Source organism: Diabrotica virgifera, chromosome 2, assembly GCF_917563875.1.
Source record: "Diabrotica virgifera virgifera chromosome 2, PGI_DIABVI_V3a".
Classification (NCBI taxonomy): domain Eukaryota; kingdom Metazoa; phylum Arthropoda; class Insecta; order Coleoptera; family Chrysomelidae; genus Diabrotica; species Diabrotica virgifera.
The window spans coordinates 252,356,847-252,375,541 of record NC_065444.1 but is presented as its reverse complement, the minus strand read 5'-3'; the positions used below and the strand labels follow the sequence as shown (position 1 = coordinate 252,375,541).

General features: G+C 35.3%; 1 protein-coding gene across 1 annotated transcript; it reads left to right on the top strand.

Moving 5' to 3' along the window:
• The first annotated feature begins 1,137 nt into the window (after positions 1 to 1,137).
• Positions 1,138 to 12,403, top strand: LOC126880961 (uncharacterized). The gene is made up of 4 exons (XM_050645043.1): positions 1,138 to 3,347; positions 3,639 to 4,314; positions 4,642 to 4,845; positions 12,305 to 12,403. Exons 1-4 carry the CDS (start codon positions 1,138 to 1,140, stop codon positions 12,401 to 12,403), a joined length of 3,189 nt encoding a protein of 1,062 aa, XP_050501000.1.
• The last annotated feature ends 6,292 nt before the right edge of the window (positions 12,404 to 18,695 follow it).

Genomic DNA, 18,695 nt, shown 5'->3' with positions numbered 1-18,695 from the left:
AAAATGTAATAAAAATAAACTACAATTGAAAAAAATCAGATGTCTCATCAAAAAAATATATATCAAACACAAATTGGATTTATTGAAAAATTTGTTGTATTTTCATTTAAATTTGAATTAACTTATTTACACGAGGAAGGCAAATAGTCCCAACTCTAGTTATTTTGCCTTTTATCGCGATAGAAAAGAGGTTTGCTTTAATGAGTGCAAAAACTGGAGCCTAGTAGTGTTCGTCAAAAGTAAGAGAAGCTAGTGCCTCTACAATAAATGGCTCGAAAGTTGCTCTACAGTCAACAGCTCGTAAGTTGCTACTCAACAACGGCTCGCTAGTTTGCCGTTGTAAAAGCCTAGCTGGTAAGGCTTTTCTGTGTATGGACTTGGTGCAGTGTTAAATGCAGCTGAGGGCCCTCTTGAAGACCAAATGCAGGGATTGAATTGGTAAGTGGACCTCTTTGCGCCTCATTTAATTCGTCATTTTATTCTTTTTTGCTCATGTTTAAGTTTTTTATTGAACCGGTGTCAAGACTCCTTTAGAAAAAAAAAAGAATCAGCCCCTATTTGAGATCCTAACATCAAAGAGCGCACATTTTGGTCACTTCGAACGTGGATATTGTTTTTTTGAGGTGTTTTGATAGTCGGTTTTTTAAAGAATTTAAACTTTAATGCTTTTATAATTAATTGTTCAATTATTGTTGGGGTGGCTTGTTTTTCCTCGCTTGTATACAATATTGCTTGTTAACAATTAATTTTGAATAATATAATAAAATTTGCATTTTGAAATAACGCCCAAAAAACATTGCGTACAGTTTTTGCTTCTTTTCTTGTCTAGCAGGTAATGTCAATTGGTTGACCTTGAATGGTTTTCAGGTATTCAATACACAGAATTTTGTGAGTTTTCAAATTTTAAAGTCCTCGCCTTTACGGCAGCTTGATAAGGATTCTTGTTTTTTGATAAATTTATTAAGTTTAATTGTTTAGGTCATTAAACTTGAAAATATTAGCTATTTGAATTTATTTATAGTTAAAATTGCGTTCTCTTTATGCCAGTGGCAGCTTGACCAGGGGATCGTTGATTATTTGTATTTTTAATTTTATCGTTGATTACGTTAAACAAATTTTTATTCTTTTTTCTCCATAATGGCTGATAAATTGAAAAAATATACGTTTCAAAGGAGAATGGCAATGAACGATTTAGAAACGTTATTGCGTTTATCCAATTCTTCTCTTACAGAGGTTCATAAGCAGTCGCTTTTTCGTGTTCGGTACTCAGAGTTAGACGATGTTTTGGAGAGTTTTAACAAAAATCATCAAAACATCGTTACAAATCTTTTGAACTCTGAACCTACGGATGCTCAATTAGATTCTGAGGACATTATTCGTTCCCAATTTTTAAATGATTATTATCAGATCAAGGCTAATTTCGCGGATCTCTTTGAAAATGATGATAATAGTCAAAAAAATGAGCAAAATATCGCCGCTTCGAATGCAGTACAACCTCCTAGTAATGTTCGCTTGCCGCAGTTAGAATTAGTTAAATTTTCCGGTGAGTTTACGTCAGCAATTACTTTTTTTGACTTGTTCGATGCGCTTGTGCACCGTAGACCTAACGTTGATGATACGGAAAAATTAACGTATTTGATTCAAAGTTTAGAAGGGCCTCCTTTAAGGTTAGCTAAATCCCTGCCTTTAGCTAGAGAAAATTATATTAGGATTTATGATAAATTAAAAAATAGGTATTTAAATAAACGTTTGCGTGCAATGGCACATTGGTGCAAAATTGAAGAAGCTCCCGCAACTATGTTTAAGAATTCTGATAGTTATAGTAATTTAATTGATACCTTTTCGGAAAATTTATCAGCTTTAGAAAATTTGGGTTATAAAATTTCGGATTTTGTGTTAGCTTACAAAATTCTCACCAAGCTTGACGAGGAGACTCACCAACGGTTTGAATTATTACATTGGTCTAGTGAAATGCCTACTTTTATTCAATTATCTGATTTCCTGGAAAGTCAATGCATTTCGTTTGACTCATCCTTGTTGTCGCCTTGTTCTCCCAAGGATTCTAATATAAAAAATAAATCGCCTTCTAAACACAATGCAAATAAAAATGGTTCTAAAGTCAATAATCGCTATAGTTTTTTTTCGAAGCCTAATGCGACGACTTGTTTGTTATGTTCTGCCGATCACCATTTAAAAGATTGTTCTTTATTTTTAAATAAATCTCCTTATGAACGGTACAACGCTTGTAAGAGAATGCGTCTTTGTTTTAAATGTTTAGAAAAACACGATTCTCGTAGTTGTAGTGTCACCTCTCGTTGTTGTCATTGTAATTCATCCCACCATAGTCTTTTACATTTTAAAAGTTCTGAAAGTGCCACTCAAGGCGCTACTTCTGTTGCTGCCGTTCCAACTACTGCTTCTTCTGATGCTCAGGTTAATACTGGAACATTGAGCTCACATGCTGCATCATTAGGTAGTGTTACCTCAAAAAACTCGAGCGTTTTGTTAGCTACTGCTGTGGTAGAAATTATGGATGGTTGTGGATTGTATCAACCTGTTCGAGCTTTAATTGATGGGGGCAGCATGACCTCTTTTGTATCTCAGTCTTGTATTCGTCAGTTAGGTATTAGACATTCTTCTGCTACCTTATCGGTACAAGGTATTGGTGCTATAAAAAGTACAGTGGTTGGTCGAGTTGATCTTCAGATAAAACCTGTGGATAGAGTGGATCCTATTTTTAATTGTGAGGCGTTTGTGTTGCCAAAAATTTGTGAGGACCTACCCGTTGTTAGTTTGGATGTTGGGCATTGGTCTTATATTGCTAATTTAAAGTTGGCAGATCCTCGGTTTCATCTATCTGGTAAGGTGGACTTATTGCTTGGAGCTGATATCTTTTCTCAGTTATTATTAGAAGGTAAAGTTCAAACTCCTAGAGGTATGCCTGATGCTCTTAATACCGTTTTTGGCTATGTCCTTATGGGTCCCTGTAGTTCGGTTCCTATGACATCTGCCACCTCGTTGTTTTGTCACGTGGATCAAATGGTTTCGTTGGAGGAGTCTGTAAAGCAGTTTTGGAGTTTAGAAACTGTTCCTGAAGTAGAATGTTCAGCTCCTGAAGATATTCTTTGTGAGAAAAATTTTGTTGAGAATGTTTGTCGAGACGGCTCTGGTCGTTATACCGTTGCTCTACCTTTCAGGGAATTATCTCCTGTTTTTCCAGGAATGTTTGAGTTAGCTGTAAATCGTTTTCTTTCCTTAGAAAAAAGGCTTTTGAAAAATCCTAGTGTTTATCAGGAATATTGTACCTTTATGAAAGATTATTTGGATTTGCATCATATGCAGCTTGTGTCAGAAACTTCTCGTCCATTATCTTGTTACTATATTCCTCACCATGCTGTATTAAAACCTGATAGTTTGACTACCAAGTTGCGAGTTGTATTTAATGCTTCTGCTCGAATTGGAAATCAGAATTCTCTTAATCAGTGCTTGTTTACTGGAAAGAAACTACAACAAGATATTTTAACTATTTTATTGGGTTTTCGACTTCATAAATATGTCTTATCCACGGATATTAAGCAGATGTATAGACAGATACGAGTTGAGAAAAGTCATTGTGATTATCAGAGGATTGTTTTTAGATTCTCTCCTGATGAAGAGTTACAGGAATTTCGGCTATTAACAGTAACTTATGGTGTATCGTCTGCTCCTTTTCTTGCTTTAAGGACTTTGTTGCAGCTGAGTGAAGATGAAGGTAGAGAGTTTCCCCTTGCCGCTGAAGTTTTGCGTACGAGTACTTATGTTGACGATATAGTGTGTGGTGGTGATACCTTAGAAATTGCGCTAGATCTTCGGAATGAGTTGATATCCTTGTTATCTCGAGGTCAGTTTGAATTGCGTAAGTGGTCGAGCAATGATATGCGATTATTAGAAGGTCTACCGGAGTCGCATATTGGTAAGAAACCTATTTCCTTTGATGATAATAGTTGTTCGTCACCTCTAAAAATCCTTGGACTTGTATGGAATGCACAGTTGGATTGTTTTTCTTTTGAAGTGACAGCTCTGGACAAATCTTGTACTAAGAGAAGTATGTTGTCTGAATTGGCCCGAGTGTTTGATCCTGTAGGGTTTCTAGCTCCCATGACTTTGTTCACGAAGCACCTTATCCAACGTTTATGGTTGTCCGGAATCGACTGGGATGACTCTCCTCCAGACTCAATTTGTAAAGTTTGGAACCAGTATAAGGAACAACTGTTATCCCTTGCACAGCTTGAAATACCTAGGTGCATGTTCGTGTCCAGGTATATTTGTTGTGAGGTACATGGGTTTTGTGACAGTAGTGAAAAGGGTTATGCCGCTGTTATTTATTTGCGTTTTGTTCTACCAGATGGTCAGGTTTGTGTCTTTTTTGTTTGCGCGAAGTCAAAAGTGGCTCCCAAAAGAACTGTAAGCATTCCACGTTTGGAGCTGTTCGCTGCAGTTCTACTATCTAAACTCATGCAGTTTGTAGTCAGAGTATTAGATCCTAAACTTAAAATCGCAAAATTTGTAGCTTGGTCCGATTCTCAGGTAGCTCTAAGTTGGATAAAATCCTCTCCTCATCGTTGGAAAACTTTTGTTTCTAACCGGGTTTCATATATACAGGAACGCCTTTCTCCTAATAGTTGGTTTTATGTTCCTTCTGCTCAGAATCCCGCTGATTTGGCTTCCAGAGGTGTTTTACCTGCTCTAATGTTGGAGCAATCTCATTGGTTTGCAGGTCCTGAGTTTTTGTATAACACCGATCCCATTCCAGACGCTTCCTGTTGCTTTTCTGAGTGTGCTGAAATGCTTGATGAGGAGCGTACGGTAACTTTGGCTTGTGTTAATGATGATAATTTTCTTGAGAATCTATTGAATGACATTTCCGATTTCTCGTTTATACGACGACTTATAGCTTGGATCTTGAGGTTTGCTTGGAGTTCAAAATTCCCCAATGATAAGAGAGAAGGTCCCTTAAGTTCTAAGGAACTTTATGAGTCGTTGATTATGCTAGTTAAATATACTCAACATCGATATTTTGAAAGGGAGTTCGAGGGAAATGTTTTTTCCAAACCTTTGCGAAAGTTGTCCTGCTTTATCGATGATCAAGGAGTATTACGGGTTGACAGTCGTCTTAGATATTTGTCTGTTTCGATTGATAAGAAATTTCCTTGCATCCTACCTCGCGAAAGTCCCTTAACTTATTTGCTGATTGATTATTACCATAAACGATACTGTCATGCTGGGCTGCGTACAGTTAGTTTTTTGCTTGCCCAGTCATTTTGGATTTTGTCTCCTAAGCGTGCTATACGCTCGGTTTTGTCAAAATGTATACAGTGTTGGAGGCCCAATCCTAGAAATTACCAACCTCCAATGGGTAACTTACCCCTAGTTAGAATTTCCCAGGTTAAACCCTTCCTGAATTCAGGTATGGATTTTGGTGGACCGTTTTATGTTATGATGAATCGCTATCGAGGAGCTGAATCTTGTAAGGTGTATCTTTGCCTCTTTGTTTGCATGGTCACCAAAGCTCTTCATTTAGAGTTAGCTAGTGATTTATCGAGTGAGACTTTTCTCTCTGCTTTGCAGCGTTTCATAGCTCGTCGTGGTAGGGTTGATAATTTATATTCTGATCGTGGCAGTAATTTTGTTGGCGCTGCTAAATACCTTAACCTCATGAAAAATGCTGCTTCAAATGAAAATATTTCCTTCCATTTTAATGCTGCATCTGCTGCCCACTTTGGCGGTTTATGGGAGGCGGGAATAAAGTCAGTAAAGACGCACCTAGCTCGCGTTATAGGCGATCAGATCTTGTCATATGAGGAACTAAACACGGTCATAATTCAGATTGAATCGTATCTTAATTCTAGGCCCTTGACCCCTATAAGTACTGATCCTAATGATTTGTCAGTTCTAACGCCGGGTCATTTTTTAAATCTAGAACCTCTTTCGGCTGTGTTTGAACCTCTTGATGGAGCGTATATTCCTGCATCTCATTTGATGAGATGGAAATTAATAAATCAAATGCATAAAACTTTTTGGGAACGCTGGAGCAAAGAATATTTGCATACTTTGCATCAGCGCAGTAAATGGACTTCATCCGATAATTTAAAACCTATTGAACTAGGAACGATGGTCCTTATAAAGGATGATAATATCCCTCCGTCGCAATGGCATTTGGGACGAATATCCCAAGTATTTCCGGGACAGGATGGAATTATAAGAGTTGCGGATGTTAAGACCACAAAGGGAATTCTTTGACGCCCCCTGGTCAAGCTGTGTCCTCTGCCTATCTAAATAATTCCTTAGTTTTTTTGTTGATCTTGTTATTAGTATGATATTGTTTAATTTTTTTTTGGGATTTATTCCAAAGTGCCATGATTTAAGTTATTTGTTTTTGTTTATTAGCTTGTAATAGTTTTAAAATGCACCATTCAAAGCTGCATTTTGGTGGGGGAGAATGTTGTATTTTCATTTAAATTTGAATTAACTTATTTACACGAGGAAGGCAAATAGTCCCAACTCTAGTTATTTTGCCTTTTATCGCGATAGAAAAGAGGTTTGCTTTAATGAGTGCAAAAACTGGAGCCTAGTAGTGTTCGTCAAAAGTAAGAGAAGCTAGTGCCTCTACAATAAATGGCTCGAAAGTTGCTCTACAGTCAACAGCTCGTAAGTTGCTACTCAACAACGGCTCGCTAGTTTGCCGTTGTAAAAGCCTAGCTGGTAAGGCTTTTCTGTGTATGGACTTGGTGCAGTGTTAAATGCAGCTGAGGGCCCTCTTGAAGACCAAATGCAGGGATTGAATTGGTAAGTGGACCTCTTTGCGCCTCATTTAATTCGTCATTTTATTCTTTTTTTGCTCATGTTTAAGTTTTTTATTGAACCGGTGTCAAGACTCCTTTAGAAAAAAAAAAGAATCAGCCCCTATTTGAGATCCTAACATCAAAGATCGCACAAAATTAATAAACTAAAAATGAGAAAAAAGTTTAGAAGAAATAGACGTTAGACGTTTTAGAATCAGAAGAAATAATAAAAATGGACAACATTATAATAAAGAGATATTGGCAACAAAATAATTTCAAAAACAGAAAATCCCTAGTATAGCAGAAATATAATATTAGAAATGGCAAAATGGAAAACCGATACCTTCCTTCCAATCGGTAAGCCTTAGCAGAGGCGTCTTGATTAAGAATATCGCGACTCTTTCTGGGATCGTATTACTCTTTTTAAACTGTCTCTCCATCTATAGTCCAGAGTAATAAGGATTTTCTCGGGACACTCAAATATCCAGGTAGCTGACTACTTTTTTAGTTATTGTAGACCTATAGGAAGAAAACCTACCTGTTTCCTGCCTAGAGTTCGCGTCCGTTTTTACTTATTAACAATTTAGTGCAAAAATCGCGATTTTTTCGATTTTTTGCACTCTATTCAAAAGCTAAATAGTTGACATAAAAATTACAAAATTCAGTTTTTTAGAACATTGAAAAACCTTCAGAATGCCAATTTTTGAAAGTTAAAAAGTTAATTTGTTGCTAAGCAAACTGCAAAATAGGTGAAAATGGATATTTGTTAATAACTTTTACCAAAACTACCTAAGACGTTTAGTGTTTCACCCAAAGTTGGGTATTGGCATACTTAAAACACACCTTCAAAATTTGAGACCGATCCATTAATTATTTTAAGAGTTATTCCATTTGTTTATCCCAGAGACCTTTATTTTGAAATAACATAAGACAGAAAATAATGAATATAGGGCAAGTCTGAGTATGCCAAATGAAAGTAGAAGAGTGATAGTATCAAAATGTATTAAAAAAAGTTAAAAAAATTAATATAGTCAAAAATCCGAATGCCAAATTTTTGAAATTTTGTAGTTTATAAACATTTAGAATAACTTTAAAAATGTTGTCCGTAGAAACAATCTATTTATATATTCGAAAAGATAGTAATTTAAGACGAATTTTCAAATAAAAAAATTTAGCCTGGGTTCATTTGGGACAAAGTTAGCCATATGTTTTTTTTTTAATTCACAGCTAATTTGTTTATAATAATTAAGGAATCTCATTAATGCCATTTTAAAGAATGGGGTTTGTATTTTTTTCTTTAATTTACACAAACATTGTACCTTCACGGCACCCTCTATAATTTTTCAAAAATGTAGTTCAAACGATTATAACGAATATAATTTTCTGTATCTCCGGATCAACTCAATGGATTTTGATTTTAAAACCTTTTTATATACTTGGCTTGGTTGGTGTCACGGACTCCGCAAATTTTGTAATCCATTTTAAAAATGGTTCTAGGCTACCTAGACACCTGAAATTTTCAGGATAGCTTAGGACTAGCTAACAATGCAATATTTTACTGCTATTATACAGGGTGATTAATAATTAGTGGGGTGAAGCTCCGTAGATCCGTTATAGTAATGCGTAGCGACAAAACTTAATAACAAAAATTGTAGCGAACTTTAAGCTTCACATTACAAAATTAGTTAGAATGTTACAGGGTGTTCGATAACATAGTGGCAGACCAAACTTATGTTTTTTTAAATAGAACAACCTGTAATTTATTTTATATTCGAAATCTTCGTAACTTTTCGATTACAAAAATATAAAGGTTTGGTATGTAATACGGGGTATTTACAAAGTTATAACCAATTTTATATGAAAATCGTAACAAGTTTAACTACCTGTATAAATAAAAGCAAGCACAAGGTCAATGGTGTATTGACTTCATATTTTTTTATTTATTGTCAAAATTTTCGTAAATGGTTATTTTGCTAATTTTCTTTATATTGAATACAGGGTGAGTCAAAACGCAAGTACACTATTTTCTCAGTAATTTTAAATAGAACACCCTGTATTTTATATCATTATCGAAAAGTACCATTACCATACTATAATTTTTGTATAACATTCCCTATGTGTAAATTTATTAGTTTTCGAGATATTTTCATTTTTCAGAGCAAAATTATTAATAATTACGGGTCTAAATCTTTCCAAATTTTAAGTAAGCTATGACTGAATAATTGTCTAAAACTTACAATTTACGATTACTTATTATCGATCTGTAATCAAAGTTGGCTACAATTTTTGTTATTAACTTTTATTACTATCTATTTCTTATAACGGATCTACAAAGCTTTACCCCACTGACCAATCACACTGTATGGATAAATCGATTTTTTTTTCTTGAAGTTGAGACTTCTGAGCTTCACCGATGAGGCATAAGGATGCTGAAATAGCTATATGGAGATGGTGGTCCAACTCTGAATCAAATATAAACAAAACCTACCTTGATCTTTTTTATCGATTTTTTTTTATTTCAAACTATTTTAAAAATGTGACTAATGCAATGATATTTTAAAGTATGTTAATAAATCGATATCTACAAATTGATGGTGCCTCAGTGGCATTAGACTGCAGATCGAGAGGTCCCCAGTTGGAACCCGGCTGTTGCGTATCTTTTTTTTTAAATGTTTTAATAAATAATTAAAAGTTTATATACTTAAAATTATAATATACCATTTTAAACAACCGTGGTATTATAAAAAATACTATTTTATACTAGTGTAATTTTTGGAATCATAATTATAAATAACAGTTAATACACCTACTAAACATTCATATTTTATAAGTTAATTATTCTTTCCAAATATGTCGTGTCCTATATGTACAATAACAAAACCGTGATATTATAAAAAGTACTTTTTTATTAGAGTGTAATTTTTGGAATTTTAAGCATGTTATCGTTAAATCGTTTATCGTTAAATTATTTTATATTCTTTCCTATAAATAATAAAAAGGTTTTATTATAAAAAGTTTTTTTTATAAAAGTGTAATTATTTTTTAATTTGTATGTAATTTCTACGTACATTACAAATATGCAATTTTTTTTATAAATTTATTAATTAATAATAAACAGTCTAATTTGTTTAAAAAATTCTTGAAAAAATATATTTTTTTTAAATCTATTTTTTTTTAATAATACTATCATTAATGATCATAGAAAAAGTTAAAGTACACTTTAATAAATAAATGATTTTTATTAGATAATAATTATTTATTGAAGATAATTTATTTATTAAAGTATACCTTAACTCTTTCTATGATTAATAACGATAGTATGATTAATATCATGGATTTTTGGGAAAAATTATTTTTTCAAAAATTGTTTAAACAAATTAGACTGTTTATTAATTAATAAATGTCTAGACAAATTTCATATTTGTAATGTACAGAAAAATTACATGCAAATTAAAAAAAGAATATTGAATGGGTTGCATATGTGAGTCCATATTAAATGTAGTAATGAAACAAAGACTTACTCACAATCATTTAATTATACTTTGACGACCGGTTTCGATCTCTACATTATTCAGATCATCTTCAGGTCGGCGTTACAAGTAGTTAAATGCTACAATTAAAGAAAACCAGAGTTAGAACATTGTCTGGTTGCACAAATGTTAATAGAAAGCTAACTTCGAAAACATTTTTTGAAATAGAGGTTTGCAACTGTTGACATTTCAGAAAAGCGATACATACAAATGCACACTTATGAGCAACAGATACTCACAAGCATGCATAAGTAAATGGATGCATGCAGTTTATGAATATTTGTTGAAAAAGTTAAAAAAAATTAATAAAAAATAAAAAACATTTTAAAATTTTTTTTAAAAATTGAATAACTAATAAAACATTAATCAAATAAATATGCTTCCAAAATTCAAAAAAATATAATAATTGATAGTAATATTGCTCTGATCTACTTACATGCCGTTACAAGGGATGCGCTGCCACTTAATTGTTAACATGTTAATACGTCCAACTTATGCTAATACGTTAGCTGGGAGAGGTATAGGGCAAACAGACATGTTACGTAGGTCAAAACACAGTAAATTTTTTTGAAATTTGAATGGATCCTGAAGGAAGATGCGTGCTGTGAAACAAAGGATGTTGTGTTAAGGTAGAATTCCGCACCAAGCGACCGAGACAGGAGACCGCAACAGGCGACAGATAGGTCGGGATAGGCGATAGTTGGTCGCTGGCCTCGGTCGCGAGCTGCTGAACTACCCTGATATAATTGCATTGAGAGCAGTAGTGGGTAGACCTCGCCTATCTGTCGCCTGTCGCGGTCTCCTGTCTCGGTCGCTTGGTGCGGAATTCTACCTTTAGACAGGAGAAAGGCAATGCTCGAGTGGATGTGTTTTAAATGTAGCTAAGTTTGAAATCACTTTATTGTAGAATCTTGTACTAATGTGATGGTCTTTGCTAAAAACATCAACGAGCAAAGACCATCACATTAGTACAAGATTCTACAATAAAGTGATTTCAAACTTAGCTACATTTAAAACACATCCACTCGAGCATTGCCTCCTGTCTAACACAACATCCTTTGTTTCACAGCACGCATCTTCCTTCAGGATCCATTCAAATTTCAAAAAAAAATTACTGTGTTTTGACCTACGTAACATGTCTGTTTGCCCTATACCTCTCCCAGCTAACCTATTAGCATAAGTTGGACGTATAAACATGTTAACAACTAAGTGGCAGCGCATCCCTTGTAACGGCATGTAAGTAGATCAGAGCAATATTACTATCTATTATTATATTTTTTTGAATTTTGGAAGCATATTTATTTGATTAATGTTTTAATTAGTTATTCAATTTTTAAAAAAAATTTTAAATTTTTTTTTATTTTTTATTATTATTTTTTAACTTTTTCAACAAATATTCATAAACTGCATGCATCCATTTACTTATGCATGCTTGTGAGTATATGTTGCTCATAAGTGTGCATTTGTATGTATCGCTTTTCTGAAATGTCAACAGTTCGCCGATCTGAAGATGATCTGAATAATGTAGAGATCGAAACCGGTCGTCAAAGTATAATTAAATGATTGTGAGTAAGTCTTTGTTTTATTACTACATTTAAAAAAAGAATGTTCAAAATATATTCAGTAGATCCCGAGATATAATAGAAATTGATAGTAGTTTTAATTTGCCTTTTTTAGTTTTTAAACTCATGCATTTGTCGGCTCCCAGCTCCCCCTTCACTTACCACGACACTACATTTTTAAAATTCGTGTAAAATACCAGCTTTTCTAATATGTAAAATGATTTTTTCTACGGCCAATATTTTTAAAGTTATTCTAAATGTTTATAAACTAAAAAATTTCACAAATTTGGCATTCCTTAAAGTTATTCTAAATGTTTATAAACTAAAAAATTTCACAAATTTGGCATTAGGATTTTTGACTATATTAGATAATTTTTTTAATCTTTTTTAGTACATTTTGATAGCATCAACATGGTCTATTCTATCTTATTACCCTGGAGTACTATCCCTATTCTGGCTTACAGGTACCATCGACAAAGCTCGTGTTTAATATTTTTTCGACTGTAAGCGTAGATCGAAATGATGATCTCTCTCGACATCTTCGTATCTCTGATTTTCCTAGACCTACTAGTCCCACCATATTATCAGCACGTGTTGTATGGCCGAAGAATGCTAGTATTTTTGAAAATACGAAACTGGAGTGAGCATGTGGATTGTTAACCTCCGCCAAAGCAAATACATTTGTTCTTCTGGCTGTCCAAGCCAGATAGATTAGATTGCATCTCTACTAACAAAGCGGATACAAAGATGAAATAAGAAAGCTGCGAGAAACAAACGAAAAAGCTATAAAACAAATAGGTCAATTAGAAAAGGAAATTACCACAGCAAACGAAAAGATAGATAAATTGAAAAGAGAAGGAAGGAGGAAAAATGTAATAATACAAGGATTACAAATTGATAAAAATGATGAAAATTTCCGCCTTTATTTTCGTTGTGGTCTTCATCTGTAACCCTAGACAACGCGCCCTCACAGTGTACAATGAGCAAAGCCAGATAAACCCCTGGATTATTATAGAGGTGTTACCCCTCTATTCCTCCTGGTTTTTCCGGGCTTGGGACTGACTGAATCGCTGCATTGATTATAGAGCTACTCAGTTCATCCCAACACTGACACAGGCACAGTTATATAGTTATTATAGAGAGATTAGAGATGATAATTAACACATATGACACAAAATTAACCCTCGTAAGGCGATGCTTAGATACTCACGTAAACAACGGTGCGGGGTGCATTTGCACCCCATCCGTATATCGATTTTCCCTTATGTGAACGTTGGGGAAATTGATTTGAATGATAATTAGGACTTGTTTTTCATATTATGAAACATAATTTTACAAACAAAGTACTCATTTCTTCTTAAAAACAATATTATCGCTGCAAGACAAACACATGAAATTTTTCACAGTGTAAGCAACACAAAGTTTTTACACACAATACAGTTATGCCGGGACTTTCGGTCTTTTTTCTCTGACATAACTAACACCGACATTGTCCCATAGCTCTGTTAGTTTCAGGTGGAACAGCAGAAACGTCTAATTCAGGATAAATTTTCATCATTTGCACCTTACAGTCATTTTTCCAAAAAAAAAAACACGAAAACGCAAAGAGTTTTAAATGCTGTAATGGGTGGAATGCGTTTAGAATTGAATTTAATGCGAATACAAAAATGGACAAAACTCAAAAAAATTTATTAAAAAAGATAGGTGAGAAAAATGAGGTCTGGGGTGCAGCTTCACCCCGCACCGCCTTACGAGGGTTAATGATAATAATTAAACATCAACCAGCTTGTTATACGATTAAATCTTCAGAATGGATGTCAGTAGACTGGACAAAAAGTCAAAAACTGGTCGAAGAAAAATATCAAAAAATAGAAGAGATGGATGAGATGATCCAGAATAACACGGATTCAACAAATATTTTAAATAGGCACCGAGAAAGAGTTAAGAAATCATAATAGCATCGCCTACTATGGGTTATAAGGTGTCACTTGCTGAAAAGAGAAGAATAAGTACTATTCTTTAATTTGTAAGAAAGTATTTTGTTTTTAAAATGATGTAGTTTGTATGTAAGTTTGTATTGTCTGATTTAGGATCTCACCTTTTTCATCACTAGAGCTCTCAGATGCCTGTTGAGCTAAATAAATGAATAAGTTTCAACTTGCGACAACAGTCTTGTTGAATTTTAAAACTATTCAGAAATTTCTCAAAAATGAATAACCATTTTCAATTTCGTTGCAACACGAAACAACAGGCGCATCATTATTCTAGTTCAATCAGAGAATGCAGCAAGCACCTCTACCTGTTTCGAAATTTATTAGTCTCTCATCAGGAGGCACATATGCTGCTCTCTCTGACCCAACTAGGACAAACCCCGGTGTGCAGTCACGGATTGCAATGAACGAAATGGCAGAGATGCCCTAGCCGCAACTGCTAGCAAAAAACTAAGTTTTCAATCTAATAACACATAAAACAACATCCAAAAATGTTATTCTACATCCTACCAGAATGAAAACAATAAGAACCTTCTCTGGTAACACCTCCGAGTCTTCTACAATTTGCAAGCCATAACGGATGCTGAGACTAAGGAAGATGAGGGAATTTTACAATTTATAATTCAAGTCCCATCTGCTCAGCGCGGTAAAGTTCCAACGAGAATGGTTTCCTTCGTATACTCCAACCAGAGTAAACATGTACATCAAAAATGAATAACCGTTTTCAATTCCGTTGCAACACGAAACATCAGGCGCATCATTATTCCAGTTCAATTAGAGAGTGCAGCAAGCACCTCTATTGGTTTCGAAATTTATTAGTCTCTCATCAGGAGGCACATATGCTGCTCTCTCTGACCCAACTAGGACAAACCCCGGCGTGCAGTCACGGATTGCAACGAACGAAATGGCAGGGATGCCCTAGCGGCAACTGCTAGCAAAAACTAAGTTTTCAATCTAATAGCACATAAAACAACATCCAAAAATGTTACTCTACATCCTACCAGAATGAAAACAATAAGAACCTTCTCTGGTAACACCACCGAGACTTTTACAATTTGCAAGCCATAACGGATGCTGAGACTATGGAATATGTGGGAATTTTACAATTTATAATTCACGTCCCATCTGCTCAGTGAGGTAAAGTTCCAACGAGAATGGTTCCCTTCGTACTCCAATCAGAGTAAATATGTAAATCAAAAATAAATAACCATTTTCAATTTCGTTGCAACACGATACTACAGGCGCATCATTATTCCAGTTCAATCAGAGAGTGCAGCAAGCACCTCTACCGGTTTCGAAACTTATTAGTCTCTCATCAGGAGGCACAGATGCTGCTCTCTCTGACCCAACTAGAACAAACTCCGGCGTGCAGTCACGGATTGCAACGAACGAAATGGCAGGGATGCCCTAGCGGCAACTGCTAGCAAAAACTAAGTTTTCAATCTAATAGCACATAAAACAACATTCAAAAATGTTACTCTACATCCTACCAGATTGAAAACAATGGGAACCTTTTCTGGTAACACCTCCGAGTCTTCTACAATTTGCAAGCCATAACGGATGCTGAGACTAAGGAAGATGAGGGAATTTTACAATTTATAATTCAAGTCCCATCTGCTCAGCGCGGTAAAGTTCCAACGAGAATGGTTTCCTTCGTATACTCCAACCAGAGTAAACATGTACATCAAAAATGAATAACCGTTTTCAATTCCGTTGCAACACGAAACATCAGGCGCATCATTATTCCAGTTCAATTAGAGAGTGCAGCAAGCACCTCTATTGGTTTCGAAACTTATTAGTCTCTCATCAGGAGGCACATATGCTGCTCTCTCTGACCCAACTAGGACAAACCCCGGCGTGCAGTCACGGATTGCAACGAACGAAATGGCAGGGATGCCCTTTCTCTGTTCCTCCAGATTCGTCGAGTACCCCTCCCTGTATAAGCGACTTTCATTCACCTGACCAGAAAGTGTTCATGCGTTTCATTCCCTTTAGTCGCAACAGATGTTTATCAGTATTTTCGTTTTCCTGGTCCCTTACTTCTTCTTCTTCTTATTGTTGTAGTTCCGACTCCACTACTGAACGTTGGCTATAACCATTTCAAATTCGTCTATATATTTTCCGCTTTTCTTAAAAGCTTCTGTGTGTTTAAACCAGTCCGGTCGCGAATGTTTTTCAGCCAGGACATTTGACGTCTACCAGGACCCCTTTTCCTTCGATTTCACCCTTCATAATCAGCTGTAACAACTCATACTTCTCATTTTTAAGTATATGCCCCAAATATGCGGTTTTTCTCCTTTTAATGGTGGTCAAAAGTCATCTGTCTCTTCCCATTCTGTGCAGTGCAACACCATTTCGTTCGTAATATGATCGGTCTATGGTCAAAATTCTCCTAAAAATCCAGTCCCCTACAGAAAAGATAAGGTGGCGTCTTTTAGGCTAATTATGTATAACATGTTTTATTAGCTTCATTTATTCAACTTTTCTAGTTTAGATCTAGTAGCTATCATCTAATTTTTCTCATATTCATTTTTTTCGCTAGTATGAATTTCCAAAGAACCCCCCTACATTTCTTCCGATTCTGAGCAACGCCACCTCCTTCATTGTGTGCGCCTCAGACGCCCTCCACTGTTTGTTGAGTGTTACAAGTTAGGCACAGTAATTGCACATCTTTTGGCCTACACCATGCTAGTTACGCCCCAAGTATTTGATATCCTGGGTACCACAAATCCATTCATCCATCCAACGGCACTACAGCCCAAACCAAACCTTGACCTCCCTCAACAAGCTTCTCCAATCATCCCGGTTTTACATCCCCTACAGGTTTCTTGGCATCCTCATCTACCTCGTCATCCCATATTTCTTTTTTTTTGGTCGTCTAACAGGTCTTTTCCTTTGCATTCTTGAATTTAGCAATTTTCTTGAGATTCTGTTTCCATGCATAGAACCACGTGCCCTGCTCATTGTAATCTCTGCAGTCTAGTGTATTGTGCTAGTGTTGGTTCGCTATATTGTTCGTATATTTCTGCATTACCACAAATCACCTCTGCCAAATTTGTTGTTGTCTTCTCTGTAACCCTAGACAAGGGGCCCTCACAGAGTACTATTAGCAGGTCCAGCTGAACTCTGGATTATTATAAAGGTGCTACCAACTCCTTTTTTCCTCCTCCTCCCTATTTTTCTGGGATTGGGACTGGCTGCACAGGTGCAGTGGTTATAAAGCTACTCAGTTCACCTGACCACTGACACACGCAGAGTTATATAGTTACTATAGAGAGATTAAAGATGATAATTAACAAATATGAGGCAATATTAATGATAATAATTGAACATTAACCAGCTTGTTATACGATTACATCTGTCGAATAGATGTCAATAGACTGAGAAAAAGGTCAAAAACTGGTTGAAGAAAAATATCAAAAAAAAATAAAAGAAAAGGAAGATCCAAAAGCACATGGATTCAACAAATAGTTGAAATAGGCACCGAGAGAGGAAAAACATGGGAGAAATAAGCGAATTGACCAATAAAGACCGGAAGAAGTGAAAAAATGGTTAAAGAGTTGAGAAATCCCAATATCATCACCTACTGGCGGTTATAAGGTGTCACTTGCTGAAAGAAGGATAATAAGTACTATGTATATAAAGGGTTGTCTACAGCTAATGCCGTTTCCCTTCCGTCAGCCAGGACTTCCATTTTTTTCGATCTTTCCAGTCTCCGTCTTCCAATCCTTTCTTTGACATGGCTTCGTCGACTTCATTTTTCCAAGATCTTCTAAGTCGTCCTCTTCTTCTCGTTCCTTTTGGGCTTCATTCTGCAACTTTGTTTATTCAAGTGTTTTCTGCTCTGCGTACGTGGCCGTACCATTTTAGTCTTCTCTCGTCTATATATTGCAGGGAATCTTTTTCCACTTGCATTCTTCTCCTTATCTCCTCATTTGTTATTCTGTCTCTTCTGGTGCGACCACAGCATCTTCTCCAGTATTCCATTTCGGTTGCGAGAATGCTTTTTTCGGTTTTTTTTGTTTATGGCCCAAATTTCTGCGGCATATGTCATGATGCTTCTTACTATTGTTTGGTATATCATTTTTTTGTTTTTCCCTTGATGTTCTTATTCCAGATTACATTATGGAGTTGTCTGATGCAAGATCTTGTTTGTCCCAATCTATTTTTTATTTCTGCTTCTGTTGTTCCGTTTTTCGACATTATAAAGCCCAAATATTTAAAATTGTTCGTTCCTTTTATTTCAACTTGTTCTTCTATATATATATTTTAAATAGACTTGGTGACGTTGGGCATCCCTGTAGTAATCCTTTTGTTGTTTTGAAGTTAGCAAATACCTTGTTTCCGATTTTTATATTTACTTCATTTCCACTGTACATGTTCTTGATTGCTTGTGTTAGGTTAGGTGGTATCCCTATTCCTATTTTAGTCATTGCTTTGTACAGTTTTTTCCTTGGTACGGTGTCGTATGCCTTCCTAAGATCTAAAAACGCCATGTGTACATCTTTATCTTAGCTCTTTTTTCTCTATTGTCTGTTGTATTGTATGCATATGATCTAGACATGATTTTCCTGCTGTGGAACCTGCTTCTTCTTCTCCGATTTTACCTTCTATATTTTTCTCTATTTTGTTCCTGAGGATCCTGCCATACAGTCTTCCCATTGTAGCGATGACGCTTATCCCCCTGTAATTTTCGCAATCTTTTCTGTTACCTTTTGTGTATATCGATGATAATAAGTACTACTTTTCTAATTTACAAGAAAGTATTTGGTTTTTCAAATGATGTAGTTT

What these genes read in the sequence shown, in the direction of transcription:
- LOC126880961 (XM_050645043.1), top strand. Translation starts at nt 1,138, where the DNA reads ATGGCTGATAAATTGAAAAAATATACGTTTCAAAGGAGAATGGCAATG. An exon ending in TTGCATCATATGCAGCTTGT is followed by an intron (nt 3,348 to 3,638) that starts GTCAGAAACTTC and finishes GATTGTTTTTAG; the next exon opens with ATTCTCTCCTGATGAAGAGT. An exon ending in CCAGGTATATTTGTTGTGAG is followed by an intron (nt 4,315 to 4,641) that starts GTACATGGGTTT and finishes TCATATATACAG; the next exon opens with GAACGCCTTTCTCCTAATAG.